Here is a 15,820-nt window from a genome sequence, read left to right on the forward strand (position 1 = left end):
TGTTGGTTGCGTGGAATAATAATTGGATGCTTTGTCTCTTCAGACATTGAGGCATTTTGAAGACGTCCTCCCACTCTTAGCAAACCTTTCTCGTCTAAGAATGGTGCAAGTGTGATTAGGGTACTTCTTTTTTTAACTCTTCCATCTTTCTTCAAATCGTTTATATCTTTTCCATATACTAAATTTTGATAGAACCTTATACATTGTTCTTCCACTTTTTCCATTTCTTTAACTGTTATGTGTTTATTCTCTTCTAGTTCTCTTTTTCTTTCGGTCAACATTCTTCTACAATAAGCTAGCACTCTCTTCATTCGTGACATTGTTGAAAATCTCTCCCATATAGGCTTTTCATCTACAAGTACATGACATGTCGTTTTTGATTCTAATTCTGTTTGTGCAATTTCTCTTTTTTCATATTCAACTTGATCTCTCTTAAGCCATTCTGGCCCACTCCACCACAGATCTTGTGTAGCTAATTCTTGAGCTTTGACTCCTCTTGTCGCGATGTCCGCAGGATTGTCAGCAGATTGCACATGTCTCCAACGATCATTATCTATCAATCGTGTAATATCTGCTGTCCTATTTGCTACAAATGTTTTCCAGCGACTAGGTTGAGATTGCAGCCAAGCTAGTACGACCATTGAGTCCGTCCAAACAAATATTTTATTTTTATGAATCTTCAGAATTTCTGCGACATCACTGATCAATTCTGCTAATAAGGCTGCACAGAAAGCTCTAATTTTGGAACAGAAACTTGCTTCAATGGTGCGACTTTAGTTCTAGACGCGATCATAGAGACGTGTACTACACTACCTCTAACAACCTTCAAGTACGTCACGGCTGCATAAGCTTGAGTGGATGCATCTGAAAATCCGTGCAGCTCAATGTGATCATCTTCTCGTGTCATGTTTAACCAACGCTGAACCTTGACGTTTTGTAAATGTATCAGTTGTTCCCTATAGCAAATCCACTCGTCTGTCAAGTCCGATGGTAACTCATCATCCCAACCCAGATGACTCAACCATAACTTCTGAATTAAAACTTTAGCAGTTATTATTACAGGTGCTAGCCACCCAAAAGGGTCAAACAGACGAGCAACATCAGAAAGTACAGACCTCTTTGTTATAGGACTTCTCATCTCAGGTAAGTTTACTGTAATTTCAAACGTATCGTCTTGTCTATTCCAGGTGAAACCAAGAATCTTTATAATTTTTTCCATTTTGATTTCTAGCGTGTCTCTTGTACTATTGTCTTCTTTCAAATATTCTAAAACTTCATCGGAATTACTAGACCATTTTTGCATTTCAAATCCTCCTCTTCTCATTATTTCTTTGATTTCTTGGCACATTTTCTTCGTTTCTTCTATGTTTTCATTTCCTACCATTAGATCATCCATGTAAAACGACTTCTTTATTACTGGCGCAGTTTCAGGAAATTCGTGAGCTTCATCGTCGTACTGTATAGATTGCCATCCGATTTGAAGTCAGTCACTAAATTGAATTTGTTTAAAAATTGTCTCAAAACTTATTTGTTGAAGAAGGGCTTCTATTCTGTGGATGAGTTTTTGTCAGCTCAGAGTACAACATAGTATTATTAAGTATAGTGTCCGACCGAAACATGTTTTTTTGCCGAAACCGAAACCGAAACCGAATGTTCGGCTTTGGCTCTAGTTTCGGCCGAAACCGAAACCGAAACCGAAACTTTTGTAGACTTGTTAAAATCGTTGAAAAAATGTCATAAAACCGCTTTTACACACATATTATGGGGCTGTCAACACCCAATGTCCTTGAAATTGATGTTACTTAAGCAGTTTTTTAAGAAAATTACTAGAGTTAGACCAAGATAATTCTGCAACGATTTTGATAACACATGCAGTGCAAGTGTTACTTTAAACGTCAAAACTTGTATGAAATTATGACGTATAAATAACATTTGCACTAGTAACACTGCGTATGCTATCAAAATCATTGCAGAATTTTCTTGGTCTAGCTAACATGTAGATACAGGGTCAACCAAAAACGCGAGCGCAGCGAGCGCGAAATTTTTTGTTAACAATATCGCAAGGCCAAGGTACCGATCTACACCCGGGCCTAAAAGGCCGAAGTGCCCCAGTGAGGCGAACTTTCATGCGAAGTCAAAGCCGTGCTTCGAGCTTCAGGATAAGTAGTTAAGCACAGACTCCAACCAATGTCCATTGTATTAAAAAGCGAGACCGCAGGCCGAGCATGGCGCAGCGAGGACAAAGGCTATGCTGAAGTAGAGTAGAGGACATGTGGAACACAAACCAATGGTAAATTGAGGTAAACAGTGAGGCTAAGGTCGAGCATTCGTATGAAAAACTGTACTGGGGACCGTTATAAGGGTTTTTTTTTTTCGTTTTAATCAATAGTCAGCTGTTCAGCTTCGCAAAATATTAACTATTGATAAAATCAATTTTGCGGCCCTAGTTGAGCATAGCCTTTAGCCTCGCTTAAAATTTGCCATTAGTGGTAGATAGAAAAATGACTGAATAAGAGCGAAAAAGACATCGTTCGACTCGGGCCGAGCTGATACTCGGCCAACGGCTACGTGCGAGTCGTGCGACAGTGCTATTTCATTCACTCCGATACAATTAAACAGTGTGCGCTTTATAGGTATTGACAGCCTCTTAAAACTGCGTCGACCGTCCAGTGGCGCTCTCATTAGTGGAATTGTGTTTTATAATAAACCAATTAATTTCTGTACCTATACATGAATCAGTATATGTAGATATGTATTAATATTGTTGTCCTATTTATTCCCCAACTTTTGGTCTTTGTCCGAAGTACCATTTCGTAAGTTTCGGCCCGGCCGAAAGGTTCGGCCGTTTTTTGGCCGAAACCGAAACTACAGCCGAAACATGATTTTTTGGCCGAAACTGGCCGAAACCGAAACCGAAACCGAACCTTCGGTCGGACACTAATTAAGTAGTATTTTTTTTTTCTTTCTGACATAATAGTTATTAATTAATTTAGACCAATTGACATATACTTTATTATTATTATTAATTATATTTTATAATAAGCCAATTATTGTTCAATTTGTTATTATGTTAGATAATTTGTAATACTTTAATTTCTAATTGTTATTTATAAAATTGTAATTGTGATATAAGGTAAAATTCAAACGCAATGTATATTGTTTTATGAATAAATGACTATGACTATGACTATGTACTTTCTACTGTATTGCTTATTTCTATAGGCTTTGTATTGCGGTAACTCAAATGGAAATTCTAAAATTGTACCTATTAAATTTGTGGGACAATTTTTTCGTTTTTAAATTGAAAGAGCTTGTTATCTCGAGTAGAAGTACCATAAATTGTGCCCATAATTTAGTAAAAGTGGCACTTTTTAAAGAAATACTCGATATGCTAGATAGAACATGGGCATTCGAAATAAATTTTCGGTTAATTATTGAACTTGGCTGATTTAGGCAGTTCTTAGCATTTTTCACATTCCTGTGTTTATTTTTTTCATTCCGTTGGGAAAAATGTCATTCAGGTGGAGTGTTATATCATTCCTTTGCATACTAATCATTCACGTGCGAGTCATTTTTTTCATTCCGGTGGAAAAATGTCATTCAGGTGGAGTGTTATATCATTCCTGTGTATACTTATCATTCACGTGCGAGTAAATTTTTTTAATCTCCGATAATTCTCAAAAGGCTTAAGATATCAAGTGCTCTGTAAGAGGCTTATCAAAGAACAGTCTGAGGTGTCGATTGACATTAAAAGAAACATCGAAGAAACGTAAATAAAGAATTACACCGGAATGACACAAAAAACTAGTACTGTTGAAATTGACCCCCCTGCCCTCTGATACTATTGGAGCAACATAGTTAATTTAGTTCCATACCCTGTGGACTAAAGTTCGCAACTGTTCAGAGTGCCTGAGGCCGTACATCCAGTCCGTTGTATTGTACTTTATTAAATTACTAGATAGCTTTCGCTTGCGGCTTCACTGTGGTATGTGTTTATTTATTTGAGCATACTATCATATGGCCGATGGACATTGGGGCGGAAAGGTTCTCGAGTGCCGACCACGTACCGGAAGGCGCAGCGTGGGTAGACCCCCCACAAGGTGGACTGACGACCTGGTAAGGGTCGCGGGAGTCCGTTGGATGCGGGTGGCGGATTACCGGTGATTATGGCACTCTTTGGGGGAGGCATATGGCCAACAGTGGACGTCCTCTAGCTGATATGATGATGATGACTATAGTCTGGCTAAACAATTTTGTTGTAAAAATGCGGCAATTGAATAGAGCATGCCATGAAATTGTCTACCGGTGTCCCGTAAACGCGAAACTGAAGCTTTGCATGTATGAGTTTATTTTTCTATGACAGATGATTAAAAATAATCATCTGTCATACATAAGTTACACGAAAATAATACACGAAAATGCGTTTGTACAGGACAGCACGTGGAATGCTTCCAAACCTGAATCGTGAGCGTGATTTTCGCGCCTTCTTATTGACAAATTCGAAAATATAGTCGAAATCACCGTCTGATTTCCTACATAAAAGGTACATTCGTCAATCATGGCGGTCTATGTACTAGTATACCGATCATCGTTAACGACGCCATTCTACAATTATTTCATTTCGATTTCGATTATTAAACTTCGCTATTGGTAATATTTAAACCCTACTGAATAATATTTACGACTGACGGTACGTACTTCCTCTCGATCTTCGTGGTGCAACACGCTTGCTGGTGTCCCACAGGGCGGCGTGTTGTCTCCTCTTCTTTTTTCCATCTTTATAAATTCTATCACTTCCAACATTTTGTCCTCCTACCACCTTTACGCCGACGACCTTCAAATATACTCTCAGGGCTCTGTTGCCGATCTATCACAGACTATCTGCGCCATGAACACCGACTTGGAGAGCATTTTAGATTGGAGCAAACGTTACGGTCTCAAGGTAAACCCTACTAAAACTCAGGCTATGATAATAGGTAGCTCAAAGCTTACTGCTCGGATTGATTTTGGTTGTCTACCTGACATTGTGTTTGACGGCATTAAGATTCCCTACTCTCTCCAGGTAAAGAACCTCGGTGTCATGATGGACCAGTGTCTCTCTTGGGCGCCTCAGGTGCGTGAGGTTAGCAGAAAAATGTTTGCAGCAAGTGCATCACTCCGCAGACTTCGAAATTTCTTGCCTTACTTCACTAAGATTGCGCTAGCTCAAACCCTCTTACTGCCCATATTAGACTATGCCGACATTTGCTATCTCGACCTTACGGAGGATCAGCTGAATAAGCTTGAGCGCCTCCAGAATCTCTGCATAAGGTTTATATTTGGCCTGCGCAAATATGACCATGTGTCACAATTCCGTTCTCAGCTCAAGTGGCTTCCTATTCGACTTCGCCGTGACTCTCATGTCCTCGCCCTTCTTTATGGCATTCTCTTTAACCCCGCTACACCACCTTATCTCAAAGAGCGTTTCAAGTATCTCTCTTCTATCCGATGTTCTCAGACTCATATTCTTGCTCCTCCTTCATCTACTTCAAAATTTTATAACACCTCGTTTACCTTCCGGGCTGTTCGGTTGTGGAATGCTTTGCCAGTAGAATTAAGATTAGCTAAATCTCTCCCCATTTTCAAAAATCAGCTGAAAGTATACTTTTTATCACTGCCTTAAGTTGCCATTTTATATATTGTATATATGTAAGTATAAATATTAAATATATATTATATATATTGTATATTTATTTGTGTATTAGGTTTTGTTGTAATACTAATATAAGTAGTATGTAATATGTGTGTTTGTGTTTAATAGTCTCCATATTTCGCTCCGTGCACTACCTGTTGACTTTTGTTTGAGTTCTATATTTCCTGCTACCCAGAGGTTGTCTGGAAGAGATCGCTTTTTAGCGATATGACCGCCTGTTGTTACCGGGTTCTATTTTTCCGTTAAAATTTCTTTGTAGTTTTAGATGTATGTAAAATGTATAATGGTGCAATAAAGAATATTTACTTACTTACTTACTTACTTACGTACGTACAGTGGAGCCTGATTCTGTTTCAAAAATTGTTCAACAGAATCAACCGCATGGAACAAACTTTCATTCATCCGTGCCGCTAGCCCACGCTTAATGAAGCCCACGTAACTTATCTTAATTGTTTTATTATTTAATTAATTTAGAAGTATCTAGTTGTTCGTACGACGCCCCCAAGCCGTTAACATCCTGCCATTAGAGTAGAGTATTAACTCTTTAGTACGGATTTATATCAACGACCACTTCGGTTTAAGAGGGAATTAGGTGAAATACAACGTTTACTGTTTTATACGTTATATACTCGTATTTACTGACACCAATTTATGTTGTCCTTACTTGTTTACTTACATAATTATTTGACTCTGACCAAATTTGTTATTAGTTCATTTGTATTTTTTATTTTATAATTTGTCTAAAATGCAGTACGTATTATAAATGAAGTTTACATTTAAAAATACGCCAGATATAAAATTAAGTAGGTATGTTAGTAAAAACTATAGAAGTGAAAACTGAAATTAAGTTAACGTATGAAAATTCCTATTGGGAGGTAAGTATCATACCTAAAAGCCCATCATAAACGTTAACATATAATTAAATTCAAACAAACGTCAATTCAACCTATGTCAGGTTATTTCTTGAATTCTCAAGCTAGATAATTATATTCTCTGTGCCTTTGAAAATGAAATCCATTTATTAAAAGCCACTTAATCTGATCACTTCGTTAGATTTCCTTATTCATGACCTAGAAGTAACTGTTATTCACAACGCCAACCCAGCGTATCGCCTCTGACTGAACCAATGCAAACAACCTTCGACGTGTTGAATGCTCACATTATACCAGCGACGTGCTCAGACTCACAGATCACGATGTACAAGATTTCCTGCCGGATTAAGAGCGTTTTCACATTGTCCGATCCGATATCGGATGTCGCAAGGAAGTCAAATGTAAGATATATGTGTTTCTCTGTATTTATTTATAAAATAATCATAATAATAAAAGGCAGGTGCCATAGTCTCTTCCATAGTCTCGGTTACCGGTTCATTAGCATCTCAATCCATCAATAGTCCAGTTCTTTTTTTGTTCCTTTTTCTTGCAATAGTCCTACACTAACCGGGGCTTTATCCTTGGGTGCACTATTATAGCGCATACAGGGATAATCGTCGGTTAGTGTAAAGGCGGGATTCCACCAGTGTGCGGCACTGTGCTGCACAAGCATTTTTTTACTGAAAATGCTTGTGCCGCGCAGTGCCGGACACTGGTGGAATCCCGCCTTAACATCACAGTTAGAGTTAATTGTCTATTTACAAGGGGCCTCGTTTCGGCTCCACGCAAGCCTATCAAATGTCCGGGACCCCATGGTCCCGAGATTATGTAAATGATACACATAATAATAATAATTCAGCCTATATACGCCCCACTTCTGGGCACAGGCTCCATCTCATCTTTAACTAAAACTACCTATGTATTCACAGTTTTCGATAGCAACTCACAGCAGCGGTATAGGTAACAGAAACGCTCTCTTAAATAACGCCTACATAAAGATCTAAGTACCTCAAGACCCACAAACTGCCGCCAAATTATATCTCGGCCGTTAGTTGAAAGATTAAACATCTCACCCTTTCTCTTGGAAATAGGGTAAGACATTTAATGGGGTGCTGGAGTCAAATAATGCTGCTATTAACGGCTCTATTTAGATTAGAGAAGGTAATAATTGTTTTCGTTTTGTAATGGGGGATGTTTTAATTCAAGACAATTGAGCAAAAATCTCCAATTGGCTTAAGCAGGTAAATATAGAATTAATCGAAAGCTTTATTATACTTATAAACTCTTCTATATAATAACTAATAATTCTATGTAATTCTTTTCATCATCATCATCATATCAGCCAGAGGACGTCCACTGCTGGACATAGGCCTCCCCCAAAAAGTGCCACAATGACCGGTCTTGCGCCACCCGCATCTAGCGGACTCCAATGCAATTCTTTGTAATTCTTGTATTTCTTAGCAATAGGACCTGATGAGCGCCTTGGTCACTCTGATATATTTTCATTTTTACTAAGCAGAAACGTCTGCGGTCGATGCTATTAAGCTTAGAATAAATTTAAAAGTGGAAAAAATACTGTCTTGGGTGAGACTTGGACTCACGGCCTCTGGATCGATACTCCAGCGCTCTGCCATCGAAGCCACCAAGACCTCATCCATAGCCAGCAAATATATTTGCTGATATATTTGCTGACGACTGGATCTACATATTATAGAGCTCTCGCTACCTTATTCCTAACATCTGCAGAAATTAACATTGTATCATTTCGATACACAAAACCTTTACGATACCTTTTACAAAACATTACAGGTGTTGATGTTTTAACCCTTCTCTGAATTTTATATAAGACAACCCTTCACAAACGTAGCTGGCTAAAACTTGGAGTTTTAACTAAGTTTAAGAAACACATTTTGTGCACATTTTCCAACTTAATACTTACAATAAGTACCTATTAAGTTGGAAAATGTGCACAAAATTCAAAAATCCTGAATATTACATTTTGAAATAATTTTCAAATAGTTTTTTGATAGAACAAATAATTTGATGGGCACAAATATTGTAATTCTCAAAAATACATTACTGTATCTGATTCTGATTCTCTTAACTTTTAAGGTAAACGACTCTGACACATAGGGGCTGTCCATAAATTACGTCATCGATTTTTGACCCCCCTTCCCTAAAATCATTCTTCGAATGACCCCGTTTCCTCCTACGTCATGCTACATCATCCGATGTCCAGACCCCCCCCCCACCCCTTAACTTGAAATGACGTAATTTATGAATAGCCCCATAGACACATATATGTGTAACACTTTAAACTCTCGCGTTTTGTACACATATTTAATTACACAAACGGGTCTACCGCGATATAATTTCATTGTTTTTACCTTTAATTCCGACGTTTACGATGTGACAATTTATCCGTATTGGAAAATATGAATCCAATGGAATCATGAGAGAGTTCATGAGAAAGTCTGAGTTTGATAAAACCTGATAAAATGTTTACTCTTCAGATCTAATCCAGAATAATAATGTAGATGTAGGTCAGGCAACGAATGCTCAAAAAAAGTTGTAGAGGGAAATATCGAAAAACTTGACTAAATTAAACTTGTAGCAAATTTAATCAGCTTTCGGTTTGTCTAAGTAGTCATGTCGCTAAGACGCAAACTTTCCAAGATATAAGTGAAAAACCGAAAAATAAATAAATATTATAGGACATTTTTCCACAAATGGGACCTTCTTACGGTCCTCTCCCCCCTCCCCCGGCATACGGGCTACGGCCGGGGACTTTTGATATGTTCACCTCCTAACTAGTCCAAATAAAATTACAGAGTCAAAAATTGTGTTCCTAGCATTTCCCTCTATACCTTCTTATTGCTTGGGCTAATGTTCTGAATCTACAATTAATTTCCATGTAGGTATACAATTTGTATATAATATTGTGTGTGTCCCAACCACAGAGAAAAAATGGATTACTTTTGCTACGGAAACCTGGTGTCAAATAAATCAAATGATTGAAAACGGGGCATTCCCAGCATTCCATAAAAATATGATTTAATAATGGTTTCGTCACCCTGAAGTAATAAAACGCCTCAACGATGCGGACGACAGCTGGCGGGACTTAGGAGTTTTTTAATCTACTTAAACGCACCGCAGCGTCTAAACAAATGTTTCTGTTTCCGATACATTTCGGTGGGAATCGAGAAAGCTGATGACATACAGGACAATTTTGTGGGACGCGATTTCTTACTTGATTGGAAGTTGACAAAACATTGCTAAGCCGACTTAAATGAAAACATTCGGGATGTTAAAACGTAAAAAAACTGGCCAAGCAGGAGTCGAACTCGCACACGAAGGGTTCCGTACCATTACGCAAAAAACAGCAAAAAAAAACACGTTTATTATATTCTGCTTTTAGTATTTGTTGTTATAGCGCCAACAGAAATACGAGTACATCATCTGTGAAAATTTCAACTGCCTAGAGCTAGCACGGTTCATGGGATACAGCCTGGTGACAGACAGACAGACAGACGGACAGACAGACAGACGAACAGCGGAGTCTGAGTAATAGGGTCCCGTTTTTACTCTTTGTGTACGGAACCCTAAAAACGGTTATACTTAGTTAGATAATTAAAAACCTAGTTTTTTTTTTCAAACGCAATTTTTTACTTTGATAAAACCATAAAGCCTATAACATCCCTATCCAAGATCGTGTTCAGATGATGATCTGATGAAAATGAGATCAATAGCACAGAAAAAAAGATTTTTTCCAAATTCGGACGAATTCAACGAACCTAGTTTACAATCATAAAAAAAAATTCTAAATATTTGAGTAACAAAAACAGTCTAGCACGAGATTTTCTTGGCTTCCTCCAATCGTCGACATTCATTAATTGCCGCTGTTAATATAAATTAATATTAATTAATAATGATGAATTAACGTACCGTGCTCATCTTTGTACCGGCGACACAGGGAAAACATGCTGCCGGAGCCCGACCTGCGACAATTATTCATTATTACACATTGTATTCATATTAAAGCCTAAAGGAACATTAATTAGGAGAAACTTAACAAGCATTTTATGCCTATAAAAGCCCTTATGATGCTAAGTAGATTTTTTCCAGGAATTAATTCCCAGCAAGCTGGAAATCGTTAATACCTTTATTTGGTTCTAAATTAGCGTAATCCGAGTTTGCTCCATTCCAGGAGTTGTGGAAAAAAAATTGCTATTTTTCAGTTTTTTGCTTGTAGTTCAAAAACGGTACGTAAAATTTGCTCTAATCATGATAAAAATTGACAACTGAGGATCCGAAAGATACCTTAATATGAGTTTGTAGTCAAAGATTGTAAAAAATAGCCGCCACTATGATTTTTTTTTGTATAATCGTGTTAAAATCCGATTTTTTTTCACCAGTGTCTAATCCACAACAACCTTGCTGGTAGTGACATTGTAATTGACGGTGGGTCCCTTCTACATCGAGTGGTTTTATCAATCCAAGGTAAAATGTATCTCCCAGGGCCCCCAAAATGTATCTACACCTCCTGGGATGGAGCAAACTCGGATTATACGAATTTAGGACCTAATGAAGGTATTAAAATGATTTCTAGCTTGCTGGAAATTAATTCCTCAAAACGCTTTTTTTGGATCTAATTTTGATTGGCCTAAAGCTTTAAAAATTTGTAAGACACGTGATTATATCACGTATTTTGAATAAAAACCAATAAAGTTTTGAGAGTAAACCTTAACCCTATATTTATAAGAAGGATATCATGTCAATTGATTTCAATATAAGTTTACTCATATTGTGTCAAATAACATATATCCCAGATTTATAATAACCTAGATTTGTATTTTATGAAATCATTTATTTATATAACAGATATAAAATGTAATAACCTAGATTTATTCAATCAAACTTTAAAGAAAGTATTTCACACAGTGAGCTTAGTCACTGGGTTTTAGTTAGGTAATAAATATAATGTCTTCTTCAATAAATATAATGTACTAAGCACTGCTCAGTATGGTTTTCGAAAGAACAGCTCTACTTCCTTAGCAGCATTTTCACTTATAAAATTAATAACCGAGAGCCTGAATGATAAAATCCCCATAGCAGTATTATTTTTAGACATGACTAAGGCTTTCGACCTTGTTTGTCATGAAAACCTTCTATACAAATTAGAAAAATATGGAATTAGAGGCAATGCATATACTTGGATAGAAAGTTATTTAAAAAATAGGGAGCAATGCACAGAAATTACTTCACTGAATAAAGGTGAAAAAAAGGTTTATAGGTCACATTTCCGTACAAACATCAGTGGGGTACCTCAAGGGAGTATATTAGGGCCAATTCTATTTCTAGCTTATATTAACGATCTTCCACAATGCATCAGCCATCCATGCTTACTATTTGCTGACGATACAACAATTGCAATACAATGTCGAAATAGTGATACGTTTGAAACAGATATAAATGACGCTCTGGAAACTGTCATTGCCTATTTGAGTCAAAATAAATTGAGAATAAATGTAACCAAAACGACATTAGTGCAATTTCAGACTTATAAAGCAAACCCATTAAAAGTAGATGTCACTTATAGGGACGAGAAAATTACAGAGGTTGAAACTACGAAATTTCTAGGGTTTAATTTAGACAAACATTGTAATTGGAAAAGTCACATTGAATCCATTTGCTTAAAAATTAATAGGTTTTTATTTGCCTTAGATAGAACACGAAAAGTGGCTTCACTTGCGGCCGCCCTTAGTGCATATCACGCTTACGTCTCATCTACATTGAGATATGGTATAATTCTTTGGGGCAACTCCGTAGATGTAGATAGAGCGTTTAAGGCACAAAAAAAGTGTATTCGAATATTGAGTCAAGTTGGAACCTAGAACCATGTAAGCCATTATTTATTAGATTAAGAATATTACCATTGCCATGTATATATATTAAGGAATGTTGTCTATTAGTAAAACAGCACCCTCAATTCTTTAAAACCAGAGAGGAGGCCTATGGTTCAAATTCCAGATGGAAGCACAAGTTAACTCTGCCAAAATCCAAATTGGTATTATTTCAAAAAAATGTTTACTTTATGGCAATAAAGGTATATAATAAGTTACCTGATGATCTAAAAAACAAACCAACCACATTGTTCAAACATTATTTAGATTCTTACCTACTTAAGCATTGTTTTTATAGTGTAAAAGAGTTTCTGGATCAAACTGATTAGCTTCATAGTTTAGCTGTTTGATTGTACCTAGTTATATTTTAATATATTGTGTAAACCAAAGATATATATGTAAGAAATAGATATAAGTAAAAATATTTGTACACCGACTTCACGGTAGAATATGATGGAACTTGCATTCATTCTAATTTAAGATCACATCAATGTACCATATTCTGACAAATAAATACATTTCATTTCAATAAAGACAAAAAGTACGAAAAAATTCATGACAAAAATCATTGATCATGTGTGCTCCAATCTTCTAGAGTAAGTACTGAAAATCATTATGCCTTATAAAATCAGTAGAATATTTCTAGAGTTTAGTTACACTATGATGATTCATATCTAAACACGTCTACTACTGAACAATGATCTCTACCAAACATCTCCACAAAGTAAAAAAGCCAAATAAACGTAAAACAAAGTTAGCCGCTGCAAAGACGTGATAAATAAAATGGATGGCCGCAAAATAAAAATGTTTTTTGACTGGAGACTAATACGTACTTAAAAATAGGAATCCTTTGATTAAGATATATTTGCTTCTCAGACTTTTAGACCTCTATAATCTCTTGTCCACGTTACATACAAACAATATGCTTATTTACTACGAAAGTAATTAAAAGTTAGCGTAATCCTGCGAGGAAAAGTCGTGCAAGCGTTATTACGGAACTATAGTATAACTATCCGTAGTACCGGATTATTATTACCATCTCTTTCTGAACGACTCAGACTTTCCAGTAAAAACATGGACTAGAAAATAGTATAAAATGTGAGAAATCGGAGATCATATTACACCAGGCGCTCAAGTGGGGTAAACGTCGGAAAATTCTCATTGCCACTGTATTGTAATTGGATTTTGTAAGCGCAGACTAGTTAGTCGAATGTTTAGGCAAACCAGCGTTAATACAGCATTCCACGAAATTGTCTACCGTTGCCCCGTAAAAACGCGTATTCTCTAGTATTTGCAGATGTAGGAGTTTTTTTTTCTGCCACACTGTTTGTAAAATAATCGTCATGAAATTTTTAAAGCATGGACCGTAATAAAATGCGTTTGTACGGGACAGCTCATGGAATGCCTCATGCACGAAAAAAACCCTTCCAGCGAATTCGTTTAAAGGATGACTCACGTTAGACGGGGCCGTGTTCGGGCCGGAGCTTCCGGCGCGGCGTTTCATTTTCTATGGAACACATCACGTGATCACCTGTCATCTGTCATAGAAAAGTAAGCGTCGGAAGCTCCGGCCCGGACACGGCCCGGTCTAACGTGAGTCATCCTTAACTCCCATGCGGGAAACTTCGACTGCCATACTAAGTGAACGAAATACTTTTTCAAAGAAACTTACAACATCCCACTTTGCGTCGGGGGTTAATAACAAATGTTTTGTGGTCTATTTTATAGACGAAGCTAGTATTTTATTTAATCTGATTTGTAACTGAATAATATGCTAGTGTGTCGCACATCATTTTGTTGACATCCATAGCTCTGGTTTTTAGGGTACGTTAGAACTATAACTAAATATATCGGGAACAATAGAACTCCAATAAAAACGTGATCCGCTAACTTCACAGACATCAACTCGCCCAAGCGTTTGGAATCACACTCCAGTTGTTTACTACAATGCCGACACACTGCCACTGCTACTACAACGTATATAATAGGTAGGTAACATGTGTCGTGCGCCCTGTAGCCCGGGCGTAAGAATACGGCTACGGTATCCCCTGCCTGTCGTAAAAGGCGACTAAAAGGGGTTCTCGGGGTCGGAGACGGTCGCAGCTAGGGACTGCGACTGAAAAAAGAGGGGACCCACAAAGGGGCATAGCGCTAGGACGGCACTGGCGCGTTCATTGGAGATCCCAGAGCCGTCCGAAATGCGCCGAGGAAGACTACTGGGAGGTTTTTAGTCGGTGAAAGTCCGACATAACCTCCGCGCTGTCCCTGCGGTGCGGAGGTATCCATAACGGATTTTCCTCCCAATAAAAAAAAAAAGGTAACATGTGTCGTAGCTTTGTAGCCTTCATTCTAGCTAGGTGACAGTATAGTTTGTCGTTTAACGAACGCTTTCAGAAGGTCGTAAACCGAACCCGACTGTGGGCCTGATTCGGATTTTGAAATAGACATCTATTAGATATCTTTTAGACATCACCAAGATACGATAACGATATGTTTAAGATCTAACCTGTCAAATTTAACATTTGCGCGATTCTGGAGATACTCTTGAACGATTTCCACAGGATATGACTTAGAGATCCAATTCACATCTAATAGATATCTTACTCTATCTAACGTAAAAGTGACATTGGTTGCCCGAATTGCGCTGCAAAAGAGAACTAGTTGATATCTAAACTATAACGTATCTAGAATGGATCTAGTACGTGTCGTCTCTTGTATCTTGAAGTTCGAATACGGCAGTGTGACATGCGATTGAAGATTTGCACTGTAACTACAAAAATCTTGAAAAACGTCTGAAATAAGTGTTAATATTGGTATAGTCAGATATCTCATTGGTTAAAGAATATGTATAAAAGAGTAGTAGTTTTAGTACCTACAACGTTCATTACACCTGATGTATTTGAATATATTTCAGATTTAAATAGCTGTTCAAAGAAAATACATCGGTGATTTCGCTACCCAGTATAGGTAGGTATGTCTGGTAAAGTAATTATTTTATTACCGATCTATGCTACGAGTACATTTTAATTATGCGTACCTATCAATTATTTTCCGTGCCTTATCTACGCCCTTAATTATATTTATTATTATTTACCTATTTGTTATCCTACAAGCCACACCTTGTATTTTAATATGATATTACCAATAAAAACTAAATACATATAAACGCAGCAATTATTGACTTTATGAGAGTCCATCCAACCACTCCCATTATTGCTAATGCACGAAATGCAATGTCCATTAACGGGAATGCTGACGGTATTGTGTCGTGGTTGGCAGCACACACGTATAGCTGGCGGCACGTGTGCTGACGGTACGATAGATCTGATACAAGCAAGGCACCGAAAGTAGTT

At 37.3% G+C, this 15,820-nt stretch overlaps 1 protein-coding gene and 1 long non-coding RNA gene across 2 annotated transcripts in view; both read right to left on the bottom strand.

Moving 5' to 3' along the window:
- The window catches only part of LOC134799162 (uncharacterized), a 409,935-nt gene that overhangs the window by 312,851 nt on the left and 81,264 nt on the right, over window positions 1–15,820 (bottom strand). The window lies entirely within an intron of this gene.
- The window catches only part of LOC134799158 (uncharacterized), a 143,938-nt gene that overhangs the window by 119,530 nt on the left and 8,588 nt on the right, over window positions 1–15,820 (bottom strand). Inside the window, exon 2 of the mRNA XM_063771566.1 lies at window positions 10,510–10,562. Within this exon, the coding sequence (XP_063627636.1) occupies window positions 10,510–10,546 (37 nt within the window). The 5' untranslated portion in view covers window positions 10,547–10,562. The remainder of the gene's footprint in view (window positions 1–10,509; window positions 10,563–15,820) is intronic.

This window comes from Cydia splendana, chromosome 18 (genome assembly GCF_910591565.1).
Source record: "Cydia splendana chromosome 18, ilCydSple1.2, whole genome shotgun sequence".
NCBI lineage: Eukaryota > Metazoa > Arthropoda > Insecta > Lepidoptera > Tortricidae > Cydia > Cydia splendana.